Below are 15,192 nucleotides of genomic sequence, written 5' to 3'. Positions count from 1 at the left end.
TATCAAGAATAGATGCTGTTTTTATAAAGATCACAAGTCACTGATTCATGGATATTATATAAAAAAAAATGTAGAATGGAATGAAGAAACATTTGAAATGAAGTGTGATTAAAATAGTCGGAATTAAAATTCATCGTACGACAAGCTTTGACGAGTTTTTGGAAACTGTTTATTGTGTGCAAGACTGCAATATGAGTCTATTTTAAGTTAGGATGTATGAGATTTTATGTCAGATGCAAGACTTGTTTTTAAAAAGTGCATAATTGTCCAGAACTCGAAGTCAACTTTGAATTTGTATGGAAAAGTCGATTTGAGTCAACTCGACTCCTAACAAGTATAGAAAAGTCTCCTTGACTCCATGTCAAGTTCAAAACGACTTCAAGCTCTAGAAATTATAATGAATGTGATTATATGTCAACTGCAACAGAACTCCAAGTCTACTCGATTGTATGGAGTCGAGTCGAATTTTCAATCCAAAATCCGAGTCGACTTCAAGCTCTGGTTTCAAAAAAATTAACTTAACTGTCAGCAATATTAGTGTTTGAATAGTGAAGAACAGACCTGAGCTCATAGTCAATCCAGAATTTGTATGGAATAGCCGACTAGAGCCGATTTCGAGCTTTTCGAAGTCTGTACTAATCTAGTCAATTGTCAAATTCCCAACAAAATTCCTCAAAGTTGATCGTACCGAAAAAACCCATATTTATTTATTAATTTTATAATAAATAGCTTAACTTATAATATGTATGCATAATTTTTTTCAAAATAAAATTTACATAATGCGTTGCTTTTGGGATTTCGCTGTGCGAAATTGATTACTTTAGGCTTAAGTTATAAACGATAGAAATATGAAAAAGATTAATAGGTATTTATAATATGTGAATAATTTTACTATTATTATTTTTCTTTTTTAAAAATTGGAATTAAATTTTTTTGGTGTAAATATTAATCCTTTTTATTTACTACACGTATCTATAATTTTTTTATTTCCTTCCTTTACTATTTATTGTACTAATCATTATGCTATCCAAAAAAAGAATCTTTTATCTTTCCTATTATTTTGAGAAATATACATATACATATTACTATTCCTTATAAAAAAACCAAAAATTAGATAATTAAGTGAAGTATGCTTTAGATATAAACGAAATTAATTTTATTGACTTATTATTTTTTAATCCCTTGCAGGCAATAAATCGCAAGCATTTCGATTCAAATTAAAGGATCAATCAAAGGATCAACAGCAAAATCATGACATGAATGATTGTTTACTTGAAAGTGAAAATTTCCAAATAACAAAAGCTGAAAACAACAAGTACCTTTTGCTGCCCGTGAAAAAACAGCCAACAGAGAAGATCGTTTTGAAAGAATGCGGTAAAGATAAATACCTAAAAAAACAGATAAAAAAAAACTATATACCATTCATATTCATTATCACACACAAAAAAAGTTCATGTTTTAAAGTCAATAATAATAATAAAAAAAAAAAAAAATCGACACCACCAACACCACATAGTTGAAAATTGACGATGATTGCACATAAAAAAAGCTCTTATTTTTGTGTGTTTCATCAAATTCACTTTTTCCTTTATATGTTATATTTTTATATATTTTTTGTTTATTATATTGGAACAAGATGACATATCCATCTTACTTTTCTTTTGTATCAGTTATGTCAAAAAAAAAACACAGAAATAGTCCAAAAGAAGTCAAAATTTTATGAGTATTTTACGTTTGGAGAGTAGTAGATATTTGCGTTGCATTTTGTTTAAAATTTGCCTTGATTTATAATTATTAACCCTTTTTTTTAACTTTATATCATTGTGCTTATTATTGAAAGAAATATGTTTGCCAAAAAAAAATTATTTCTAGTCTAAAAACATTTGTTTGCGTCATGAATCATAATCTATAATCATTTTGTTGTGCATGTAATTTCTTTTATTGTAGTCATTAACATTTCGTTTTTTATTTTTGATGATATTATTTAGAATTGGTTCCTGTAAAACGTCCACAAATTAAAGTAACATCAAAGATTGAAAAGTCTGCAAATGTATCAATTGTTCAAAAAGTGCCAGAATCATCTCAACAACAAACTATAACTACAATTGCACCTGTAGCACCAATAGAAACTGAGAAGAAAATTGTCAAGCCTAATCATCCGCGAATTAAATACTCTCGTCATAAGAATCCAATAATTATTCAATCGACAACACAATACAATCAAACTCAATCACAACCAATTATTCAGCAACAACCAGTAACTCAGCCACTTGTTCATCCCGTTCGCACTCAAGTTTTATCGGATGGAAAGAAAATAGAATACATTAGTGTGACAACCGTCAAGCCAGCTGAGCCTGTTGCGAAGCCAATCATTATACCAGCTTCAAACACTCAACAATTTGTTATTCAGGCTGTACCGACAAGTGGTAATCAACAAATAACTGAATATGAAGTATCAGCAGCAGCAAATACAAGCAATCAAAGTAATGACTTTCCTAATGAGATTATTGACGATTTAGAATACGGTATTGACGACATAGAATTGCCTGAAGATGTTCAAATTCACTTTAGTGACACATACAAATCAGAGGATACAGAAAATGGTGGTGATGCTTCCGGAAGTATAAAGATTAAGAAATATTATGCAACTGCAAGTGACAATTCAATGGCAAGCGATGGTGAAGAAGCAGGACGTCAATATGAATGTAGACATTGTGGTAAACGATATCGATGGAAATCCACTTTACGTCGTCATGAGAATGTCGAATGTGTGAGTTTTTTAATGCTTAATTTTAATTTTTCTAATTTTTAAAACTTAAGAACTTGTTAAATCTGATTAAAATTCCTTAAATCCCATGGATTAAAATTAAATATTTGGATTATGACTAAAATCCTGGTAGTTAGGACACGAAATCTCAATACTAAATTGCTAATGAACTTACTTTTGGTTAAACAGGGCGGAAAAGAAGCAAGTCATCAATGTCCATATTGCAACTACAAAGCAAAACAACGCGGAAATTTGGGCGTTCACATACGCAAGCATCATCAAGATCGACCACCATTAGAAACCAGACGATCGAAGAAGTCACTTAATGATACACGTTAAGAAGGAAATTTTTGTGCTTTGAAATTTTTCTTCCAACAACAACAAAAACCCGACGATTTTTTTTTTTTTCATTATTTTAAAGCCAAAAATTTAGAAACGCTCTTTTTTCATACAAAATAACAATTAATGATAATTTTTTTCATAAGTATAATCAAACATTTTTTTTTTCTTCTTTCTCTTTTTGAGTGTGTTTAATTGATAATTTCATCTTTAATTTTTTTTAACATTAACTTTATGTGTCTTCTTACAAATTTATTTTAAAAAAAAAATATCATATTTTAAAGTGAACAGCTTCTGATTGAGAAAAGAATATAAGTACGTAAAAGAGATAAAAAAAAGAAGAAAATGTATCAGGAAATTACAAAAAATGATGAAAAAAAAAGCTTAAGAAACAAAAAAACATTTGCATTTGTAGGATTATAATTTTTTTTTCATATACGATATTGTATTAATTATTTAGTTTCTTACACTTTTCATTCTCGTTTGATTGTAGATGATGAAAGATTTTAAGATATTCTTAATCCTTCACGTATAAAGAAAAAATACTTTATGAAAGAAAATTTAGAGATTAATAACAAGATGATTAATAAGAACCAGATTTTAATTGGTTTTTTTATAAACACAAGAATGAAAACTTATTTTCATTATTTTGCATGGACTATATTCTCATGTCCTATTTTTTTCATCTAAGTAATTTAAGCTTCGGCCAAAGTAAAAAAAAAAATTGTTTGTCATTAATTGAAACTTTATTCAAAATTCATTTAAAAAATTTACATTAATAATTTTAAACATCTTTATTGAAAAACAAAAAAATTTTCATTTTAATAGCATTATAGACTTAGAGTATAATAAGATTTCATGTTTAGTTTTATAATGAACGAGAGAAAAAAATGAAAAAAAAAATTCTACAACAAAATCTTAAGATATTATGGAGAAAAAAAATTTAAAAAATAGAATTTGAATAAATTGATAAAAAAAAATTAAATTTTTTGAGTTACTTTAAATAATTAGAAATTAAGACACATTGTGACATAATATTAAAGTAGTTCTTATTCATTTTAGCTCCACATCATGTGATGGATGGGAATGGACAAGATTTTAAGATGCACATCTAGGTGAGTTAGAACATATTTCAATTCCTAAATTAATGCATTAATAACTTTTTTCTTTCCTTTTTTTCTCTCATAGATTTGATAAATAACAGTAAGCTCATATGAATGCTTGAAAATAGTTTGCTTCATAATCAAAAAGCATAGTGATAAATATCAAAATTTATACACTTCCTGAATTGAAGCTTTCAAAAAAAAATATATTACAATATTGAAAAAAGCTATGCACAAAAAAATTAACAAATGTTGAATCAAAAAAAAAAACAAAACAAAAAAATAATAGATGAGAAAATATTTTTTTATATATTTGACCAAAAATGATTGATTTTACTCAAATTTTTACAGTTCATAATTCTCTATCCTATAAAATAGCACATAATCACATATTATACCTTCAACAAAGTGTTTTTTATGTTATAACATTAATTTCACATCCATATGGTTTCATTTGCTTTTAATAGCAACTTCTAATAATTTTTACTTTTTATCATTTCAAATGCTTTTTTCATGAAAAATTTTATGATTATCTCTCTGTAATTAATTAAGTTTTATGAAATAATTATGTCTGATTTCCGCATATTAATTGGTCCTTTTGTTTGTCTTTCAGAACAATTAACACGCTTGATGATGCTTCAATTAATGCAACAACAACAGCAGCAGCAACAACAACAACAAGGATCAGCAACACGTCAATCCCTTTCATATTCATATCCAAGTCTTGACGAGAAAGCCAAAACAAATTTCTACAAATGTAGAAAATGTGGTAAATTTTACAAGACAAAATATAGTTGGAGAAGGCACGAAAAGAAGGTACTTTAATGAAAAGCCTTAAAAATGTCGTGTGACTATTTAAAAAAAATTCTCTTTGTTGTTGTGTTATATTCAGGAATGTGGAGTCGCTCCTCAATTTCATTGCGATAAATGTGAATTCAAGACAAAATATCGACATAACTTGACTTCCCATCAAAAAATTCGTCATCAAATGGAAATATGCAATGTAAATGATTGAGTGCGAAATGGATATTAATTAATAACTAATATTCACGTTAAAAATTCAATTTATTATTTACAGAGTCAAAAGAAGAAACAGCCAATCGATTATCATGGATCAGATGGCGTTTCAATTACAGCTGTTAGCAGCAGCAACAACAATAGAGAACTAATAATTCATCCCTCTTTCACTCAAACACATTCATTAATCTCTCCATCTGCTAATAACATATTAAATTTAAATTCAAATGATAATAATGATTCCAACAAAACTAATATAATGTCATTTAAAAGTGATTGAAATTTTCATACAATTTGGCAAGTCTTAAATTTTAACTTTAATAATAGTAAAAATAACAGCCGCAAACAAAAAAGTAAAACGAAAAGTTGAATTGATTTAGGATTTTATAAGTCAAATTAGTCGTACAAATGTCAAACATTTCCAATCTAAATTTAATGAAAAATTTACCTAAATAATCTGTGAGTAGAATTATAGATATATACAAGAGAAAAGTCAAGAAGACAAAAATTTTATGTTGACATCAACCATGTGATGTAAAATGTTTAAAAAAATTAGTGACGATATCTATATGAATAATATGTGCAAATAGTGTTTATGAGTGTCATATCTGATAAATGTATTTAGGACAAAGATACTTTATATACCTTAGTGCAGGGGGTTTCTGGGACAATATTTTTAAGTGAGGGGTTGTGTTCAATATTTTATTTTTGGGATGCAGAGCTATTGAGGATTGTGACTAGGCTCTGTTTTTAAGGAATTAACTCCTCCCTGGATACCTACCCTGTAACCTTAGTAATGCAATCATGTTTAGTCTTGCATTGTAAATGTTAAATATGCAGTCATGTCAAATATTCTATAAGAGTATTGTGGACATGAACTGCATGAAGAGTGCCTAAATTAAAAATATAATAGGGATATAAATATATATATATAGATACTTATATTTTTCATAAAATTCTTTTGTATCGTTAACGTACGATGATTCCAAATACATTTTATTTGTCAAATTCCCCCTTTTTTGGGTTCATAGTCATTTATGGTATATAAAAAAACAGTTCAAATATTGGTACAGGTATGTGGGGTTTATATTAAAAATTTAGTTATACTTTCCATTGCGATAGCGAGAGAGATTTGTGAGATAAAAAAGTGAAAGAATATTGTAAATTACAAAAGTTATACCACGAACAAAAACCATGTTAGCTTTACTCATCATCGTTTTTAATAATAAAAAAAAGAAAATGAAGAAACAAACCAATCGTGTTACACTAAAAGACATCCAGTGATAATTGCTGCTGATATACAATACAAAAACAAAATAAATAACAATTCCAAACTCTTTATTTCTTTTATTTTGTGTTTGATTTTTTATTTGTAAATATTGTAGTAAAAAATCTATTAAGAATATTGTAAGAATGTTTATGGTCTTGCAATATCTATCCAATTTATTTATTTATTTATTATTACTATTATTTATAATATTAAGTTCGAATTACTAACAAAAAACAATTAGGAATGTATCTAGTTAAGCTTTGAATATTTGAATGTCCAATAACTTAACCAGCTACATCCCTAACAAATAACAAACAGCAAACCTGTTATAGCCGATTTCACAATTGACATTTAACTTTAAATTATCTATAGATTTATGTTAGACAATAGAATTAGAATATGTGATGGTCCTTACAATATATTTTGAAGATAATGTCAGTGAAATTGGCTGAAAAATGAAAAATGAAGCTTAAAGTCCTCAATTTTCATTTCCAAAAAACAATTCAAAGGTGCATTGTGGTGATGAAATTTATTTGCTTGATAAATTCCAAGAATCAAAAAACAGATTTGCTTGTACAAAAGAAGTGAACTTACTTATTATTAATCCTTATTCGTTTGCTACATTTAAGATATTTTTTATGATTTATTTGAATTATGTTACTTATGATTTTGTTTATTTTTCTTTTATTTTCATTTATGTTACCCCCCTCAAACACAAAAATTTCCATCGACGTACCCGAAAAAAAAAATAAACATTTATTCCAGCAGCCGAGGGTGGAGGTTTATGTATCACAAAAATTGCCGGTCTTACATGGGAACAATGGAACGAAAGATTAGCAATGCCATTAGTTACGACATTACGTGAAGGTGCACATCCATTAGTATTTCCACGTGATTTATGTGTGAGCACAATGAAAACGGAACCAACACGACCTGATGTTATATGTTCACCAAGTGATACATCAAGTAACGGTGCTAATGCAAATAACTCATCAAATAATAGTGGAAATGGATCAAATGCTCAGCAAGAAGGTGGATTCGCATGTCCGGATTGTGGTCGTATGTATAAATTAAAATCCTCATTGAGAAATCATCAAAAATGGGAATGCGGTAAAGAACCCCAATTTCAATGTCCATATTGTGTCTATAGAGCAAAACAGAAAATGCATATCGGTCGTCATATGGAACGTATGCATAAAGAGAAATTCTTTAAAGTTAGCGGTGATGGTAAAATTATTGCATTAGAGGAAGCACTAAATCAGATTGTTCAAGCATCTGGATGTAATGACTTTAATGCAACAATTTAGGACATGATTACTGAAATGAGAAGAGAAAATGTTATATCGAATTTTTTTTAATTTTACGACAACTCAAATTCCTGATTGAAAAGCTAATTATGAAAGAAAAAAAAATGTGATAAAAAAGCTCTAACGAAATGAAAAAAAAAAAAAAATCTTTATCCCCTGATATGTGTGTGAAAATAAGCATTTCTTTTCAATTTTCCTTACTTCTATTGTAAATCCTATAGAAAATCATTTTTATTTATTTAACTGTGCGTCAAGAGTTAGCATTTTCCAACTATTAAATTTATATAAAAGAAGCTTTCATCTTTCCATTGAATTGAATCAAAAAAATAAAGTTTTTTTGTTTTGTAACTTTCGAAATTTTTAAGAATCAGGATCGCTAAATTGGGGTTCTTTTTGAGATTTTGAATTTTTTAATCCTGGGATTAGACTAATCTCAAGATTTAATCTTGGTATTAGTTGAATTTATAAAGAGATTTTATTTGAATTTTGGAACTGAATTTGGTTTTGAAATTGGAATTTTGGAACTGAATTTGGTTTTAAAATTTGAATTTTGGAACTGGATTTGGTTTCAAAGTTTGAATTTTGGAATTAAATTTGGTTTCAAAATTCAATGTTGATTTTAGATTTTATCTCTAAGAATTCAATTCCTATATTTGGTTTAATACTTTGAATAACTCTAACCCGAGTGGACAAAATTACGTTATAATTAGTTAACGGCAAGACTAGTTGATGGCTAGTTCTAACGTATCTTACTCGTCCACTCGGGTAAACCTTTAAACTCGGTATTAGATTTAATTTCAATTTAAATTCAAATCCTAGAATTAAAGTTCAAAATTTTAAAAATAGCCATGCCATTTTAGTGATCCTGATTCACATATTATATATCGTTTTGATTATAAATATATTATTAATGAAAAAAAAAGAAAGCCAAATCGGCAAAGGTGTCATATACTTCCACATTATAAATTAGAAAAGGATGGAAGAAATGTTTGTTTTTTTTTTAAATTTACTTTATGTTTTTTTTTATATATTTTGAAAATAATGAAAAGAAAAAAAGAAAATGAAGAATCATTCCAGATTTACATTTCAAGAAAATCTTTTAAAGAATCATATTTTTAATAATTTTTTTTATATTTTTTACATATATATTTAATTTACTCATTATGCGTATGGCAAAATAGAAGTAAAATGATGAACGTAATTAGTAACTAAGTATTTTGTTGACGAATAATTTCTTACACAAAAAAAAATTGATGAAAAAAAACTATTTAACATTAAAAAATAGTCAAAAGTGATTGAAAAACAGATAAAAAAGACATTTTTTTTAAATAACAAAAAAAGACAAGAAAGGATAAATTTTTTAGAAAGCATTAAAGCATTTTACTAAAGAAATTTTTTGAAGAATTTTATGTTTAAGAAATGATAGAAGCTACCTCATCTGAAATCACATAAAACAGATTCACACACGATTTAAGCGAACCAGAAAAAAAAGAAGGAAATTTCCCTGTAATTTTTTCTAAATCTATCCTCAGCGCTCACACGAAATGAGTATTAAGAAAAGAACACATTGATTTCTCAGTGAATTGAATGCATTTTCGCAAGTTAGAGTAAAAAAAAGAAAAGCTTTTAAAAGAGAAATTGTTACCGCATTGAAAAAATGAATTGAAAAATTGATTTGAAACATCTTTTCTTATTTTTAAAAAAACATTTTATCAACAAATACCTCAATGAAAATTTTCATTTCACGATTAAATCATTTCATTTTAAAAAAGACAAAACAAGAAAAAAAAAACATATTGTGCCTTTAGTTTTTTATTAAATATTGTGTATAGAAAAGAAAATTATTAAGTTTCACATGAAAAATATTTTTTTTTGCCTCTTTCTCGTCTTCCAAAAAAGATAACAAAAAATCCAAGAAACAAAATCAACATTCCATAATATGCTCTAAATTTTTGATCGTTCTATAAGAAAAAAAAAATTGAAAAAATTTTTGGCATAAAAGTACAAATTTTTGCACTTTGACTTTGTTACATTCTAATTAAAAAAAAATACTCGATTTCTTTCCATCTGAAATACCTATTTGGGGTTGATTCTTGATAAGAATGAGTTTGAGCTTTGAAACTGTAATTGAGCACTTTTAGTTCAAAAAATTAAGTTTAGAACTTAAAAATTTAAATTTCAAAATTCTCAAATTTTACCAATAACTCAGAAAGATTTCTTAAATTCTTAAGGAATACATCACTAAACCACCCATAATTTACAATAGATTAATTAATTAAAACCGAAGAATTTCTGAAAAAAGCTCAAAAAATAACATTTCAAATTTAAACATTCCTTTTAATCCTCAGATTCAAAATCTTCTTAGTAATCTTTGAATTTCAATTTGAAATCCAATTTTAAAATTTGAATTGAAAACTTTAGTTTTCTCATTTTAAATTTAAATAACAGCTAAAATCTATACAGTTAATTAAATTGGAATTGACTTTTCACAAACATAAATCTCTTTAAATTTCAAAAAATTCCTCCAATCCTCATTTCAAAGAATCAACCCAAAAGAAATAAAAAATCCTTCAATCATGTGAAACATCTCTTGTTTATTTTTAAACTATAAGTAGATTTAATTAATTAAAAGACATTGAAAACAGACCGAAAGTAAGAAGTGAATCCTGTTTTTTTATTTCAATTTAAATTAACAGAAAAAAGTTTGAAGTTTCCATTAAAGCAATAGAAATTAAGATTTTGGTTGATTACAATCCATGTGGGTGATGGGAAAGTCCTTTCATGTTGATATTTTACTGATGAATTTGAAAAAAAAAATGATATAAACCTTGTAATTGGATTAAGGGATCAAATAATTAAAAAAAAAAACATGGAATCAACAGCGCAAAACATTGCACATTAGTTTACAACTACTTGAAAAATACTCATACTTTCTAATTATTAGTTAAGCATTTATTTCCTTCATTTATAAAAAGCAAAAAAAAAAAATACAAATAAATAAATAAAAAAAAACTTGAAAAAAGACATTTTGAGCTAGATTAAAGAATATATACGAGATATACATTCACAAAACTGTAAAATTCCTTATTCATGTAAAACTGTTTAAAATTAGTAACTGATTGTGTCTAGGTTGAAATGAGATAAAAGCAACAACAAACATGATATTTCAAGAAATCTTTTATATTACAAAAAAAAAAAAATAATCAATAAAGTAAAAAATTTTGTTATTTTGTAATAATTTTAAATTAAATCGTTCATTTGTAAAGAAATCATAAACACAAAAAAATTTGGAACGATTTAGCTAAATTAAACTATCTGACCTAATAATTTGATTTAGTCAAGTCGTTCCTGTCATTAAATCTCTTTTTTACTTATTTTTCTATTTCACAGGTATTTAGACGTTTGTACTTTAAATCATGTTTTCTTCACCATACTAATTGAAATTATTTTCTTGTATTTTTAGGCACTGAAGAAAATGTCATCACCGACGACATTGTCTCCAGACGTGATATAGTGAAGTACAGAATAGTTAGAGGAACTAATAAAAAAAAAACTTTTTTTTAGAATTAATAAAAAAAAATCCAAATTTAATGGCACTAACAATAATTAAACAATATTAATCGTTTAGAAATAAAGAAAATAATCACAAACTAACCGACTAATGCTAATATACCCACGATAATAATTGTCTATTTTCGCAAGTCTTCCTCAATAATTCTTTATAATTTTTTTACTTCCTTAATTTAATTAACTTTTTGCTGTTGCTAATTATTGATTTTTATTTTTGATGATGTTTTTTTTTATTTCCTTCATAATTTTTTGTTTACTTAGCTAAAGAATAAAAAAAAAAAGTTTGATTTTAGAGTAAAAATTTGTGGTCACTAACAAGATTAATCAATGTATACAAAACCTTTTAATTCTTTTCGTAGGTGATGGTGCTTGCGATACTAACACGACAATTAATTTAGACAAATACTTTTATTTCCCTGAAAATAACAGTGAATATTCACAACATAACTTTAAAATTGCATTACCGACTTTGCCGGAAGCTAAAACGCCACAACAACAGCAACAGGAATCATGGATCGACTATACTTCAGTGCATAGTTCCGTTTCGACAGGAAATAATGGCATTGATGATGATATTGAATTGCCTCCACTAACTGAAATAAAGCAAGAGAAATTTGATGAAGATTATGAGGTCCGTGATATTCCTGTGTGGCATACAGCAAAGTCGACCGCTAAAATAACAATGTATCCGACAAAGGAAAATACTAAAACTCCTGTACGACGTAAATTTAAACAAATTCAACCAAAACCGCCAGTTGTAACGCAGCATATAATGCAATTACCGCCATTGACTCAAATTCATAAAACAAAACCAAAACTCATAGCTGTTGCTGTGAAAAAAATAATTCCGATACAACCTAAGCCTACAAATCTCCCACAATTAACTCAAATTCAAAGTCCAACAAAAACTATCAATCTGCAAACATTATCGACATCTCCTGACAGTAAATTAATAATTAAGAAAATATCTCAAAATGTAGTAAATACTCGTAGACATTCGACTGGAAATAGCTCTAAAATTGTGCCAACAAAAGAACTTCTTGAAAGCCTTAAGCAAGAGAATATAATTTATCAGGACAATGAAGACAAACCGTGGTATTGTAAAACATGCGGACGCAATTATAAATGGAGAAATAGTCTTAAACAGCACATTAAAAATGTATGTATGACTTGATCTCATGCTTAATTGCAAAATTCATTAATTTATTTCTCTTTTTTCTCTATTTCTGCTTCTTTTTCATCCATGTAGGAATGCGGTAGGATTAAAAAATCTTTTAATATTCTCTTTACCTAGTTACAATTTTTCTCTTTTTTATTTCTTATACAGGCGTACCACCAAAGTATCATTGCGTACGAAATTGTGGCTATAAAACACACATTCATTCAAATCTAAAACGTCATTTAAATTCAAAGTTTTGTAAGCCATCATCGCCAGCTGAACTGCAAACAAGTGATGAATGTTTGCTTGGTGTTCAAGGAAATGATGAAAACATCTAAAGATTTTAAATGATTTTTTGGATTTACTAACAAAATTAATCTAAATTAGGGGAGTTGTTCGTAAATGACGTCTGTTGGATGAATTTAATGATCCTTAGAACTCAGACTAAGGCCTGAGTCTTAAACTTAGTCAGAATTATTTGTAATTTTCAAGTCTCATAGCTTCAGACCTTAACAGGCATAAAGCATGCTTGCATGGTACATAAAGTCCATTTAGGTATCTAAATGCTGTCTTTTGTCTGATAGGGAGACCTATCCTTACCCAAACTTGTCTGATAGAGAAACCTTTCCTTAAACCCAAACTGATCCCCGTACTATAATTTTAGACGTCATATGCGAATGACCCCCACCAAAAAGTTTCATTCCATAACAAGAAATGCTAGTCCTTTTGATCATCTAACCAAAAAAAAAACACAAGAAATGAAAGAAGTAGTTTAAATGATGATGTACTTAATAATTGTAAAAAAAAAATTGAAATTCTTGATTAACCGTAACTTATTTATTTTCTAACTTAATTTAATTTATTTAATTTTTCTTGTACAAAAATCCAAAAATAACATTTTTATGAACAAAAAAACTAATAATAATGTAAATAACTAAGACATTTTTTGTGGTGTTGGGAGTTTCCAATTTGTGATGAGATAAGATAAAAAAAAAAATCAGTTTAATTTAATTAAGAGAATCGATGCCATTTTTTTGACACACAATTGTATTTTTGAAATTTAAGCAATCGATTTGATTTGCATGAAAAAAAAGACATCCATAAGCTTATTTATTACTCAAAACCAAACAAAAATGAATACTAATTTATGGATTACACAAAGTAGATTAGATATTTAATTAATTAAATGTGTAATTTCTTCTGATATGCTTTAAGGTTTCATTCCTATTTAAATTATGATAATAAAAAAAAACATGAATTTGAAAGGAACAAAAATTAACAAATTTACTAATCAATCACATTAATATAACCTTAATTTTAACATTAACATATTTAATGAGAGTTCAATTTCTCAATACTAATAAGTTCTTATTTTATATTTTAGGTAAAAATGCCAAAAACCTATCCCCCCTCAAATTATGTAAGAAATATAAAAGTAGTGTGTATAAAGTAGAAAAAAAAATTATCAAATGAATACTGGTATGGAATGTATATTGCAAAAAAAATGGGAAGCTGGATCGGTCGTTCTTTGACATATAAAGTATTCTGCATTCAACATTTTAATATACATATTTTATTTATTATTATTATTATGGTTTTATTAATTAATTTATTTTTTTTTATTTTTGAATAGTTTAAATTTTTTTCTGTGAATGAACTAGTTTTATAATCAGCAATGTTATGATGATATAAAAACATATTTTTGAAGATTTTTTTGTAGTGTATTATAGAAATCGAATTTGATATATATGAGTAATTATAAGAAAAAAAACATAAATTTTGGGTTGATTAATGCTGAATTTGATTGAAATGTCTGATATTTTGAGATTATATTTGGATTAAGTTTAAATCTTCGGATTAAAAATAAATCCGTGATAAAAATTCAAATTTTGAGATTGAAAATAACTCTTAAATTGAAAAATAATATTGATTTTTAAAAATCCGACTAAAATCTCACCAGAGCAGTTCACCCGTCAAGGTATCGTCAGGGCAACTTCTCGTCTTAGGACCTAGTTGTGCCCTAGCGAACATGACATGCTGCTCGAGTGAAAGTAAATCCAAATTTAATCTCAAATCCAAAAGACATCCAACAATCATCTTCAGCATAATTAACTCAACATCCATTATATTATGATCGTATCTTAGTAAAATTTGATTGCTTTATTTTTTAGTGCTGCATTTTTTACAAAACCAAAAAAAAAAATAGTTATGATAACTTTGTTCAGTAGTTAAATAAATAGTTTCCTTTCTTTTGTAGTTTCAATTATTTTTCTAGAGTGACAATTTGAAGTCTTAAATGACTTCAAATGAGTCAAATATATAAACAGATTCTTTACATGCATACATATAATTAAATGATTATCATTAAAAATTAACATAAAAATTCATCGTCGCATAAAGTTTTTTATGTGATGATGGAAAAGTTTTTTTTATATTAAATTTAATATAATTTCTTGTTTTATATTCTATATTAAGTAGTAGTATTCTTGGTGATGGTTAAAAATTCTATTAAATCAACCCATAAGGAAAGCAGTTTTCATTATTCACAGAACATAAATTTTGTGACTAGAATTTTAAGAATCATGAGAATTGTGTTCCTTATTATTATAATCATTATTAAATATTCGTCATTCTTTCTTCTCATCCAGCATAACAAGAAC

General features: G+C 26.8%; 2 protein-coding genes across 4 annotated transcripts in view; both read left to right on the top strand.

Moving 5' to 3' along the window:
- Positions 1 to 12,682, top strand: part of LOC139095511 (longitudinals lacking protein-like) — a 31,924-nt gene extending 19,242 nt beyond the window's left edge. Inside the window, exons 7-9 of one of the 3 annotated variants that reach the window (XM_070646881.1) lie at positions 1,189 to 1,374; positions 1,989 to 2,770; positions 2,957 to 3,592. In XM_070646881.1, the coding sequence (XP_070502982.1) occupies positions 1,189 to 1,374; positions 1,989 to 2,770; positions 2,957 to 3,106 (1,118 nt within the window). In that variant the 3' untranslated portion in view covers positions 3,107 to 3,592. Of the gene's footprint in view, positions 1 to 1,188; positions 1,375 to 1,988; positions 2,771 to 2,956; positions 3,593 to 11,732; positions 12,533 to 12,622 lie in introns of those variants that run through there. The other 2 variants (XM_070646884.1, XM_070646883.1) reach the window with 2 other exon arrangements.
- LOC139095542 (longitudinals lacking protein, isoforms J/P/Q/S/Z-like) lies at positions 4,295 to 6,576 on the top strand. The gene is made up of 4 exons (XM_070646926.1): positions 4,295 to 4,309; positions 4,823 to 5,025; positions 5,102 to 5,212; positions 5,288 to 6,576. The coding sequence occupies exons 2-4, from the start codon at positions 4,840 to 4,842 to the stop codon at positions 5,504 to 5,506; spliced, it is 516 nt and encodes a 171-aa protein (XP_070503027.1). The 5' UTR covers positions 4,295 to 4,309; positions 4,823 to 4,839; the 3' UTR covers positions 5,507 to 6,576.
- Positions 12,683 to 15,192: the final 2,510 nt, after the last annotated feature.

The sequence above is a fragment of the Chironomus tepperi genome, unplaced genomic scaffold (genome assembly GCF_022539635.2).
Source record: "Chironomus tepperi strain 1889 unplaced genomic scaffold, CSIRO-AGI_Ctep_v1 contig_364, whole genome shotgun sequence".
NCBI classification, from domain to species: Eukaryota; Metazoa; Arthropoda; class Insecta; order Diptera; family Chironomidae; genus Chironomus; species Chironomus tepperi.
This window is presented reverse-complemented; position numbering and strand designations above follow the sequence as displayed.